The following is a 13,448-nucleotide window of genomic DNA, read 5'->3' as shown; positions in this document are numbered from 1 at the left end:
TTCAAAATATGGTAAACTATAGGAAAGGCGAACACAGGCTACTATTGGAGAGGATAATTGGGGTGGGGTAGAGTATACAAAACATGGGGACATGTCTGTGATGAAATATGTATAGGCTAAGATATGAATGGCATTTAGGCCAACTGGGGAAAGAATTTCTTAGTAAACAGTGCATGCGAAGACTATGACATTGTACATTGTATTGAAACAGCTGACATGTACTAGAAGAAAGCTACAGCATGGACAGGAGAAAATGGGTAGGGGATTGAAGAGGTGAGCTGGTGGTGGGAGGGAAGGGACAGAGAGAGAAAACAAATTTATGATAGAGGACAATGTTCTCCATTCAACTCAGTGGACTTGAGCTAACACAGAGTAAGAATAAGGTGGGAGATGTGAGTCTATATTCTTTGAGGTGGTTTAACATCCCACATCTCTCTCATATTTTGTGTAAGAGATGACAATTTGTGTAAGATATTTGCATTTAAAAATTAGCCGATTTTTTTAAAAGATTTATTCATTTATGCATACAAGAAATGGGGTGTGCGCCAGAGGTACAGGGTGGTGAAAAAAATTCACCAGAGAGAGTGGGGAGCAGAACAGGCAGATCTACTGAAATACACTGCTGAGGGGAGCAGCGGGGTAAGACATGAGAGGTCTGCTGCGCCATGTGGGTTGCTGTCTTTAACCCTTGCGCCACCAGAGAGGCCCCACAAATTAGCGTATTATTAAAGACATGGTACCAAAAGATGAGCTGATATTTCATCTGTAAGTCAACCCAAGGAAAGATAGTCTTTTTAATATTGGAGGTTATATTTTCTCTATTGAGCTTCCTGAGATGCAAAATATGTGCATCCAGTTCATTGTGATTCATTGAAGAAATTGTCAATAATGAATTGGATCACACATGGTTTTTTTTTAAAGATTTATTTATTTATACAAGCACTGGGGTACAGTCAGAAGCACGGGAGGGTGAGATAATTCACTAGAGCCAGAGGGGAGAGCAGAGCAGGCAGACTGACCATGTACACTGCTGAAGGGAGCAGCGGGTGGCAGGAGAGGTCTGCGTGCCATGTGGGACCCTCCTTTGGTGGCGGGGGAGCAGCCAGGGATTGAACCAGCACTGCAGAGGCTGCGGGCAGCTTCGCAGCCCAGCGCTCAACCGCTGAGCCACTGGGGAGGCCCACATATGGTTTTGTTCTATTTATTGACTTTATACTCCTACATAAAGTGTATCTCTACAAATTTTGGAAGGTCTAAGCAAAACTCTCAATTAGAGGGTAATTTTATGTAAGTTATTTCACATAAAGGCAATCTGAAGATGGATGAGCTCTCATAAGATGAGAATGAAATGAAAAAGGGATCTGAGCATGTATTACAAAACTCAATATTTAGAGTTTAGGTAGAGAAGAAGTCTGGAAAGGAAACTGAAAAAAAAAAGCAAAAGTGGAAGTACAGAGATTAAGATAGGGTTCATGAAAGTGTTACAGGACAGGGAGGGGGCACCCCAGAACCCCCAAACCTGCCTGCTCTAAATAGGTTCTACCATACGCTGCATCAAGACAAAACATATAAGACCTTTAATGAAAAGGAACTTCAAAACAATTAGTGTGCAATACAGAAATGGGGAAGATTGGGAAAGAATATAGTTTCCAAATCAAACACCCAAAGTACCCACCCCCTCATGGGTAAATATCCAGCCAAACAGGGTTAGCCCAAAGCAGGGCCTCTGAGGCCTAAAAGCCTGCCACAAGTTCTAAAGCATCTTCTGGCAGGGACCCATAGAAAAGGGTCAGAAACAGTTAGACAAGTCTGAAAGGAAAAAAGCAAAATCACAATCAAGATTAAGGCTGCCACTGTTGACCTCCCCATCCGGCTCTCACTCACCTCTGTGCAGGACCAAAAAGCCAGAACAGTTTCTTCATGCGTCTCTCTGCTCCATGTTTCTCCTCCAGGTCTCCTTCTGGCTCTCCATCCTTCCTTCCATCCTCTCCAGCTTCTTCTCCCTGCTCAGCTCCACTCTCCCTTGGGTGGAGCAGGGGACCTGTGACCTCCCCTTTTCCTAAGAACCACCCTCTTACAAAAGGATGTCAAGAGAAGAGAGAATTTCAAGGGGGGATTATTACACAATGTCAAAATTTATGAATCATGAATTGCATTATGGATTAGAATGAAGATTAAAGAATTAACTTAGAATTTGTTAACATGCCCATTACTAGTAAACAATAAATTTTGGCGAGGTGATGCAGCAGAAATCTGATTACAAGTACACTGATAGTAAAGGGAAAAAGTAAAGAATGTAAATTTAAGGGATTTGAGAATGGTGGAAAAGATGCAAGAGGGCATAGGTAAGATTGCTGGATAAACAAAGTTAATGGGCTTTGAGGAGAGCCCATTTAAGGTGAATGATCCTGAGGATAATTGAATAAAGTGGCTTTACTGTTTTTTTGACCTTCTGTTTTCACATCTACTCTATTGGTATTACCAGCACCACCCTTAGATTCAGGCAACGGAGTCCCTCCCCGGCCTCTGAATACTATAGTACTCCTCACTGGCACTCTTCCAATTGTGTCTTTCTTCATAGAATCTGTAAAACAAAGGGGACAAGCTCACCCAGGCCCTCCCTTCTAGCACTCCATCCCCCAATAAACTATTGTTGGGGTTTCCTGTTGTTTTAATGAATTACTACAAACCCAGTAACAAAACAGTGCTTCACCTCCCAGTTGGGAGGTTAGAAGTTTAAAATGGTGTTGACAGGATCTTGTTTTTTTTCGTGGCTCTAGGGAAATCCACTTTCTTGTCTTTTCCAGCTTCTAGAGGCTGCCTGTGTTCCTTCCTGACTCCCTCCTATCTTTAAAGTCGCTGAGATCCTGGAGAGCCTTTCTGGAATCACATCCAAATGACACTGACTCTTCTGCTTCCTGTCTTCTGAAATTGGTGTTTCTGATTACATTTGAGCCACCAGGTAATCCAGGATAATAGTCCAATCTCAAACTCCACCCATATCTTCTTCTAGGTATTATTCTGCCTTTAACAATTAAGTTTCTATGCTCAAGACCTTATGCAGATCACCCCAGCCCACTTTCTCAGAGCCATGAATCCTCGATAAGGCTGTAGGCTCAGCTTAGGCCAGAAGACTGGTCTAGAATCAGCTATTCGGTTGCTCAGAAGTAGGGTTTGACTACATAGGCTTAGATAGCCACATGCGTGCACTGCAGGGCTCCCGTGTTCTCACATTGGGACCCCAAGTTAAAGGTAAGCTAAGACTGTCATCATTCATAAAAAAAAAAAAAAAGTTGCCTCCCTTTTGCCTTATTTTACACAAGAGAGTTACCTCTCCATATAAAATTGGTTTGGGGAGTGCATCTCACTAAATTTCAGCTGGAAAATTTGGGAACATTCTGGGAAATTTGGTGAATGGTTCCAAAGTGTAGTGATTGTAAACCCCTGACTCATAAAAGCTGGAAACATTTAAGGCCACTTTGGCATTCTCTTGGAATTGCAATAGTGGGTCAGAAAGGAGTAGGAGGATAAACACGGATAGGTGGGACTTCACAGCAGGAATGTGAAGAGGAGGAAAAAAGATAAAAGGATAAAATTTGAGGAACTTTAGCTTAGAAAGTGCAAATAATCAAGTTCTATCCCATTATTATTTCATTGCAAATATTTATGATACCTTTAGATAATAGACATGACAATGAGTACACAATAACCAGATCACATACTCTGACCTGTTGGAGTCACTACTGTTAAGTGCAACTGACCTTCATTCCCCCCCAGAAATTCCAAATTGATCAAGGAATGCTCTAATCTAAAATCTCTTATTTCATGTAATATATATGTGCATATATATGCATGCATTTATGTGTTTGTTTAGGTATAAGTGGATAGGTACATGTATGCATACATACATCTCTGTGTGTATGTAGATATATATATATATATATATATATAAATACATGTATGTGTTTGTTTATATATCATTATCATGGGATCAGAATGAAAGAACTGAACCAAGAATCAAGAGACTTGGTTTTAGTTCGGTCTCTAGTTCCCTAGAAGAGTTTAATTGGACCATGTGTTTGCTTATTTATGAAAGAAGATAATTTAGAATAGATGATCTTTTTCATCCTCTTCCATTCCAAATTCTTAAACATCTACCTGGGATAAGTTGGGTATACTGGCTGGACTACCGGAATCCTACCTTAGCTCTTTTTAACAGGAATTATCCCATGTTTTATTAATGAGCAAATAAAGACTCCAATCTTTGACATGTTATTTCTTCCTCTATTATTTCAATCCTTTTCCTAGATTCTAATTCTGGGGAAAATTTACTTTTATTCTCTCAATTTTGTCCATCAGTATAATATGGAGTTGAGGAAAGACATCATAAAAAAGATATTGCAGTATAAGAAGATTTTACTAAATACCTCCAGACCTTTGACTTAATCATATCCAAGAACTACAGGACTTAATCATATCCAAGAACTACATCTTTGTCATACAATAAATATTTGCTGTCTAGTGCACAGGAAGATGCAGAAATGTATGTTGGATCTAGTCCTGACTTTATACTCTAAGTCAGTCTTTATATACTGATATTATATTTAACAAATATGTCCTCAATGCCTTTCAATGTTAGCTGCACAAGATACAAATGGACTCTGTAGTAGCCTAGTGGAGGACACAGATATTAAACACACAATGATACAAAGACTACAGATAAATTGCCATTTGAATACACCATTGGAGGTGCTTGGTAAGATATTGAGAAATATCTGCACTCACAAACTAGCTTTGGGGCCCCATTCAGTCACTTCTCACTGTAGACACTAATAGTCTCATATCACAAGGGCCTTCTCAATCTATAGGCTGTAGAAAGCCTGAAACAGAGTCTGAACCCATGTTCCTTGCCTGACACTCCCTGATTTCATGTGTGCTTGGATCCTCTGTGAATTTGCAAGCTCCTCTAAGGATTTTTCCTCACCATTTTATATTTTATTTATTCAATGTTTATTAAACCTAACATTATATGATTGCGAGTCAGAGATAAAAGTCACAGTTCTGGCACTCAACCAGCCATGAGTATTTTGGAAAACAAGCAAACCAGCAATTTCAAATCAGGTTGTTGGCCATTAGTATAATGAGAGCAGTGGAGTCACTGAGAATAAAAGCTTCAAAACTGGGCTTCAGTGGCTATTTGGGAAGATGATTCCTTGAAGAACAAGGAGTTAGCAAGTGAGGAAGGTGGTGGGTGTTGGTGCAGATGTTGTGGTCATGTGCTAAGAGAAACGGAGGTTGGTGATATTGTAGCTCCCGCCTAGAAAGGGAAGTTTTGAGTCTGGGGGCTCGCTGGACAGCTGCAGGAGATGGTGACATAGGCAGGGCCAGAATTTGAAGGTTAAATAGTTAAGACTGCAGACATTGCAGACTAACTAGGAAATTTTTAAAAGAGGAACTTTATACTATTACTCTATTTGATTTGTTTTGGCTGAGACAGAAAAGAGTAGGAGGATAAATCATGGAGATCGGACAAGATCTTAGGGCCCAGAATCAGATAGGTCTGCCTGCAGGAGTCCCCCTGAGCCATGCTGAGTGAGCTAAGGATGATACCAGCAGAGATAAAGAACTATGGGGGGACAGATAGTAGAAATGTGACAGGAATAAGTGGATTCCAAGACAAGATGGAAACTCTGAGAAGGAAGGAAGGTTGAATGGTTCCCAGATTTCTAGCTGGGCAACTGGGGGAGTGAGAGTCTCAGAACCTGAGGTGAAGATTGAGAGAAGCTCAAACTGTGGTTGTGGGTTAATGTTGTTATGATTGAGGTTCCTATGTAGAGCTATCCAGATAGAAGGTGAATAGCTGAATCTAGAACACATGAAAGAGCCTGGTGGAACTTTAGAATGATTAGGGAAAGAAGGTATATATTCCCTGAAGCAAGACTCCCTTTTGGCTTCCTTGCCCTGCCCTGGCCTGGTTCCACTGGCCTGGGAGTTCCAGTTTATTTCTGTTCCTTTTCTCCTCAATAAACTTTTTCTTTCTCTAAACAAATCTGCTTCTTTTCACTTGCTTGTTGAGTGTCAGCGAAGTTCCTGCTGCGGCTTCGTGAGACATCAACCCATGGTAGTCTAGTGGCTGGGACACAGCACTGCGCCTGCAGCCTGGGATAGATACATTCCTGGCTGGGAGACTAGGCCTGAAAATCTCAAATTACAGTATCAGTTGTGGGTAAAATATTCATGTTATTATAATTGAGGTTCCTCTGGGGCATCTATGTAGAGCTATCCAGATAGAAGCTGAATAGCTGAATCTAGAACACAGATAGGTAAGGGGTCTGAACAGCAGATGTCAGTTCAGAAAAAGGTAGCAGTAAACATTTTAAATAAATGCTTTTGTATCTTAGTAACAGGAATACTCCCCAACTACAAAAAGTACATTTAATGTGCAAACTTGTAAGCCCTCATAAATATATACTTTAATACTCAATGAATGAAAGACCAAGTTGTAAGTAGAGCTGTTATTAGTAGCCAAGATTTCCTATGTGATTGTTTCAGTTTGTGTAACTGGGTGTCTCTGAGTATGTGTATAAGTATATATGTATCTATGTATTTGTCTGGGTAGTTATGCATATGTACATACATATATACACACCTATATAAAGATGATCTATATAATGATACTGCGTATCTGTATTAGTATGTATAAGGATGACCACATAACAAAATGCATTAGACTAGTTAACGTAAACCACAGAAATTTATTTTCTCAGTTCTGGAGGCTAACGTCTGAGATCAGGGTGTGCTCAAGTTATTTTCTGGTGAGGCCTCTCTCCCTGGAGTTCTCACTTGGTCCTCCTAAGGCCTTTCCTCTATGCCAGCATCGAGAGAGATCTCAGAGGTTACTTCCTCTTTTATTAAGGCACCAACCCCAGATTACAGTCCCACTCTTTGGATGTCATTTAGCCTTAATTACCTCCTTATAAGCCTAAACACATTGTCACTTGAGAGTAAGACTTAACAAATGGATTTGGGGAGTATGGAGGGAGGGGACACAGTTTCAGTCCATAACAGCATTTAATATCCAGACTTTTCCTCAAAGGACAGTTTCTATGAAAATAGGAGCGATTTCTCCCTGTCATAAAAGCAGATAAGGGTATATATTAGAAGAGATCTATTTCTTAAAGGTCAGAGAGTGTGCTCATTTGTAAAACAGGTGCAATTCTTTTCTATTGCCTGATTATATATCAAAATATATCACAATATAACTATATTCCTACAAACTGATTTTCTTTTTCATAGTGGAGAGGGTTATCAACCTCTTGCAAGTAGATGAGTCTTTAAGCAGTAGCAGAAGAGCTTTAATCGATTGTTATGTTACTCTATGAAACCAGGCTCAAAAAGCCAAAAAGGGTCGACATCCCACAGGAATGTCATACCACGAAGGTGTAAACTTAAAGCGGAGGTTGCTTGTAAAAAACTGAGCTGCATTCTTGGCATGTGCGCACTTGTACTCAAGTTAACTTTCACTCACGATTATATTTAAAGTAGGAACAAATCCGAAGTTTATTTTGCGCCTGCTCTATTTTCCCTCTTCGCACACTTGGCCTTCGTTTGACCCTGGCTTTTGCGTTTGTGTGCCCCGTAAAAGCCACGGGAATTGGGAAGCGCTCGCTCAGGCGGCCAGGTGACCGGGGCGGGCTGGGACCCGGCGGAGTCGAGTTTGCAGAACCTCGCGGAGGCCATTCCCCTCCCACCACCCACCCACTGCTAAGAGGCGGAGAGGGCTTCAAACTTCGCTCCAATCCGCGGCCGGCCCTCCCCGGGGTCCCCCTGCTGGGCGACCCGCCCTTCAAGGACCGACTTGCAGCGGGAACTTTGCAGAGCTCTGCACCGGCGTCCGGGGAGGCGACGTGTGCCCCCTCCTCCCTGCGGGACCCCTCCCTCTGCCCCCGCCTCCAGGTCCTCGCCCCACCCGGGGCGCCGGTGATAGGACGAGCCCTGGGCGTGCATTGTGTGTATGCAAACCAGAGCCGCGGCTCCCCTGGGCTGCCGGACCCGGGCCGGGGCTGCTGTGCGGCTGGCGCGGCGGTGGGCGCCGCTTCCCTCCTCGGAACCCCGCACTGTCATGCCCCCGGCGCGCGGCTGGCGGCTGCGTCCCGGAGCCGCTATATAAGCGCCGGCGAGGGGACACCCGGAGGGGCTGAAGATGAAGGTGCCCGCGTATGGGCCCCCACTGATTGCCAACCCCTCCCGATCCCGCGCCGCGCGCGGAGCCCGAGGCCGCCGAGGACCCGCCTTCGCCGCAGTAGCAGCTGGAGCAGCCTCAGGGCCGGCGGCGGCAGCGCCCGTCTCACGAGCGCGCAGAGCGGCGGCGGCAGCTCCGGGGCCGCCGCTGCCCCGGCTGCCATGAGTTGTGCGGAGGTGATGTATCACCCCCAGCCGTATGGAGCGCCCCAGTATCTGCCCAACCCTGTGGCAGCTGCAACCTGCCCCACAGCCTACTACCACCCGGCGCCCCAACCTGGCCAGCAGGTGAGTCACCGACCGGGCAGCCCGCCGGGGGCGGAGGCGAGGGGCGCCGGGAGTATCGGTCTGGGGCTCCCGCGACGTCCCGCCGGGGCGGGGGCACGGAGGATGCTCTGCCACCCGCGGGAGCGCCCCGGATCGAAAACCATCAGGAGAGAGGAGACGCTTCGGGCAGGGACAGCAGCCGGGTGGACGGGGCCCGGGGGGGGGGGGGGGGTTGTTCCGTGTGAAGCGCTACCTGGCTGGGGACCTCAATGAGCTGTTGGCTCGGGACCTCAGAGGCTGCTTCTCAAGGCCGCCCCGGTGGGTACTTAGGGCTCAGTTCTCCGAAGCGTTACAAGGGCGTCTGTCTTAGCAGGATGTGAGTAAACTTTCCTTTAAACCAAGTGTTTTGATTCCTTTGGAAAAGGGAGAATGTCTTAGGGTTTTCTTGACTGAGAGGACGAGAAGTGTCACTGACACGTAGGAGAGGCTACCTGAACCGCGAGCTCCTGGGATGATCTTCTGGGACTTTTATGGTGCAGTGCGGGTCTGGGGTAAAACGTCTATCAAATGCTGCTGGGACTTCTGTGTAGTCTGTCTTCTCAGGACTGTGACTTAGAAGACTGGGATTGTCCCCAAAGTTCCTCATGCACTTTTAATTCCATCAAAGCACAGAGGTGTTTAGAGTTTCCTCTATTGGAAGTGTGTCCCCCGCGGAGGGATAGTCTTGGAACACTGGGTGGGATGGCCGGTCCTCTCCATGTCAAGAGACTGAGAATGTTATAGATAAAAAGAATTGGGAATCAGGGAGAGGATGTAGTGCCTTTAGAAGGGATAGTAAGGCTCTGGGAAATTGGCACTAGCTATACCTGATATTACACTCGACACCACCCGAATGTGTGTCAAGACATAGGTTGCTTGCCATATGTATCTGGCACTAGAGTGTACCAAAATAGGGTCCTCTGATTCTGGGAATTTGGGTGGGTCAGTCTGGTAGGGCAGAGTATACAAGTTATTTTCTCTGAGGTGGAGACACCTATCAGGTAGCTGGAAATTACTATCCACAGACTTTGTTGACTTATTTTTTCTTAGTTCTTTAGGAACCATGTGTTTCATTGTGATTAAGCATTTGGTTCTTTAGTTAACCTGGCCTTTTCATTTCTACATCTCTTCTACCTCTCCTTTCTTTGCTAAAATGATGGCGCAGCTCTTTTGGAAAGAAATTGTAACTTGTGCTTAGAATCTAGAGATTTTGAAATTCAGCTGAATCTGAAAGAGTGAATGCCTGGGATTTATCTGCTAAATAGTATGAACTTCACTAAGATAAAACGTGGGCAAAAGAGGAAGCGGCTTCATTTTCTATTCTTTTTTAAAAAAATATTTAGCAGCTTCAGCATTTCGGAGAAAGATTACTTTCGGGGTGGGAATCTGAAAGCTGTTTGTAAATTTGTGGTCAAAGGTGGCAAATTAAAACATTTTGTTTATGGTGTTGGCTTTCCTTTGGATTTAAATATAAAAGAGAGAAGTAATGGTGAAAATCATTAGGTTCAAGTAAGGCAAGTGAGGCAGAGGCCCTGGATATCAATTTTATGTGTTTTATGAACACTGTCTCAAAAGAACCATCCTTCCCAGCTCTCCTTTCCTCCATCTCAGGAATGGTAGAGGCCTTCAATTACAAATTGGAATGTGGAAGAGCAACAGACTCAAACTTTACTAGAATATTCCGAAAGGTATTTTTCCCTTTCAAATGTTACTTGAACTAGTAGAAGTTTGAATAAGGTTTTATTTCCTAGAGTTGTGAAAATAACTCCTTTAGAATATGAATGGATTGGCCTTATAACTGTTATACCTTTTTGAACGAGAAAATAAAATTCAGTATCAGAAAAATGATAAATGGCAAATCCTAAAATTTAGTTTTCAATAAGAATTTAATAATTTATAGAACTTTTATAATAGGCCTGAGACTCAGTACCCAAATCCCATTCTTTTTGCTAGGACCATCCCCAAACTAAAGAATGAGCTTTCTTTTTTTTACCAGAATTGTCTGTGTTGATGAGTGGCACCTATGAGACAGACTGCCACCTTCTCCCCCTGGGTTTCTGCAGGTGTTTCAGTAGCTGTTAAGCTGAGTCGACATTAAGAACTTAGTTGAGAAGTGTGCTTGAAAATTTTCATGCTTTTACTGAAATGGCTTATTTGAGATTGCTTTTTTTGTCAAGCAAAGAAACTGTTTGACTATAACTGGCTAGTAAATAAAAAGAGACTTGATAGTGTAACTACTGTTCTTTTCTGTCAGGAGTTTATTTTGATGACCTATATTTTTTATTGGAAAAAAGAGTAAATCAGGAAATTCTTATCAGGCTGACAGCATTTTTAGACTATGTGGTGCGTGGGTGAAGTGGGACTAATATTGACTTGGCCCTAATGCAGTCATCCGAGAATACATATTTTGGTTGTTTTTGCATTCCATGAGGTTTTATCATTATTATCCATGAAGATTGTTTTCTCCCGTACATGGGAAGTGACCCTTAATAGTATCTTGCCTTGGAGACAAAAATCAGGACTACAACTTCTACTGCATTTGAAAAATTGATTTGTTGAGGAGAAAAAAGAGAAAGTAGCAGAAAAATATTAGAGAACTTTAAAGTTTAACGTTATTTTTGTGTTCATTTGTAGTGGTGTATCTTTGAACTGATTTTTCCCCTCAAAGCTATATAGCACGGACATCCTTGTAAATTAGCATATCAAAATGGTTCATTATGATGATGGGTTTTTAAAGTGTAAGCATATTTTTTTCTCTTAATCTGTGATCATATAGCTGAAAATTATTTTTGGAATCATCAAGCCCTAGGCATGTGTGCTCTTAGCCTTTTCCCTAAAAGCACAGATGTACTTTGGAAATTGTAAGTTTGGTTCTTATTATACATAGTATGTATCGCATGTAAGAAATAGGTTTGTGTCTTAAAAACATAATTGACTGCATGTAACACCAGGCTTCACTGCAATATGTTACTTAGGTGTTGGTTGGGCTGAATGAGTCGAAGTAATTTGTAAATATACCTGAAGAGTTCGCGTTTTAGTCCGTCATGTTAATTCCTAGAAGTGGCAGGGCTGTGGGTAATGTTACAGTGTGTTTTAAAGGATGAGCCCAGTGATGTTGAGCTCCCTGGTCCCCAGGCCCATCATCTCTTCATAATCCTAATGCAGCAGCCCTGAGATCTTCTAGGGGGAACGCTTGAGTCAGTCTCTCAGCACATGTTCTGAAGGCCTGATGACACTGCAGAACATGTGCAGAAGGGAATGCATTTGTCTTTTCACAGTGACAGTAGGAATCAAGAGAAAAAATTTTGAAATGTGTGTCAGGGAAAATAATATGAAATCATAGATCCCCCTTTATCCCCAATGGACTTCTCATCTTAAATGCAGCCTGTTACTATCTAAATATTAACATGAGGAAGACAGTTAAAGCAAAACTTTAACTTTATAGATGTTGTTACTTTACAGATTATTCAGTGAAAACAAAGAAGAGCAACCACCAGTTTTTTGGTTGTGCATTGGGCTTTCTAACAATCGCACTTCAGGTTTCATAGAAATTAGAGAATATTTGCTCCGTCTTCTTCGAAGGTGACTGCTGGGTGAATCTGAATTAAGATTAAAGTGCTTCTAAGCTTCTAAAGTGTAGGCTTGAAATCTGAAGTAAGTGCACCTGGGAAGCAGAAATCCTGTTAGAAGTTTGTAAGGGTTTTTTTTTTCAAATTCTTTCTCTTGACTCTGCTACCTTGGTTAGGTCATAGAACCCTCTGAGATTCTGTTTATCAGGAAAATACACCAGAAGAACATATTTCAACCCCTCCTTTTACCAATGGGGACATGGATGTTCATAGGGCTGAATGCCTGGCAAAAAATTTGCAGGATAAGTTTATTGGTGATAACATTAGGAGCATCTGGTCCCTTGTTTCCCAAGGTAGCATCTTTCTACCTTGCCATGCAATCCCCCCACCTATTATTTTGCATTGCACAATAGGCTTATTTTTGTCTTCAGTGCTCCAAATCAACTTTTTGATAAAGAAGATTAATATGCAGTAGATTCTTTGGCCTTGGAGCTTGAAATTCTTTCCAAGTCCTTGGTAGTGTACTTTTTTAGTTTAAGCATTCCAAAGTCCTTTTGCAAGCATTTGTATTATGCTAATGACTTTTGCTATCCATGTTGCATCCTGTGTTGATGAGACAGAATATCCACACAGCAAATGAACATTTATTTATTTTAAAATAGGAAGTAGTATTAGCAGTCGGCTTTAAGTGCCTCATCTATCATTGCTGTTCCAACATAAGTTTAGATTCATTAAGAGGAAAGAACACAATTACATCCTAAATAGTTTCAATACCCAGTCAACTTAGAAGATCTAATTTTCTTAAGCATCTGTAAGCAAGGACTTAAGTGGATTTCTAAGAATCCATACTGGACTTGTTTGAAAAAGAACAGCCCCTATAATTCCACACTACACAAGTTAACTTTCATCAGAAACTTCGAAGCTTAAAGTGCCCCACAGTTTTATCCTCCTAATAACTTTCCAGCAAGAATATTCAAAACTAGAAGGAAAATTAAACTTTAAAATAACAAAACTGAACTGTTGTCTATGGCAGTCAACCAGAATAGAGATTATAATTACCTAACTAAGGGCAGGCTTGAAAACCTATAAAATCAGGCGTGGTGAGGATCTCTTCACCAGGAAATCAAACGCCAGGACAAGATAAACTTTTTGGAAATTTAAGTTTACAATATTTTGGATAAATGCAAGGAAGTTCTATATCACCTAGCAACTTAGAATAGTCTCAGATCTCATGAAGTTGGAGATGATGGAATGTGATTCATATCAAGGGGGGTGAAGATATTCAAAGGGTAGAGTCTTGTCCTCCTGCCCAGTGAGTCTTTACTTCAAAAG

At 42.3% G+C, this 13,448-nt stretch overlaps 1 protein-coding gene across 3 annotated transcripts in view; it reads left to right on the top strand.

The window, feature by feature from the left end:
* Positions 1-8,403: 8,403 nt before the first annotated feature.
* The window catches only part of VGLL3 (vestigial like family member 3), a gene marked incomplete at both ends in the record, with an annotated part of 44,122 nt that continues 39,077 nt past the window's right edge, over positions 8,404-13,448 (top strand). For all 3 annotated transcript variants that reach the window (XM_084231284.1, XM_084231283.1, XM_084231282.1), the window contains one exon: positions 8,404-8,529. In XM_084231284.1, coding sequence (XP_084087410.1) covers positions 8,404-8,529 — 126 coding nt within the window. The remainder of the gene's footprint in view (positions 8,530-13,448) is intronic.

This window comes from Talpa europaea (assembly GCF_964194135.1).
Source record: "Talpa europaea genome assembly, chromosome: 4".
NCBI classification, from domain to species: domain Eukaryota; kingdom Metazoa; phylum Chordata; class Mammalia; order Eulipotyphla; family Talpidae; genus Talpa; species Talpa europaea.
Note: the sequence above shows the minus strand (reverse complement) of the source record. Positions and strands in the feature narration are given on the sequence as shown.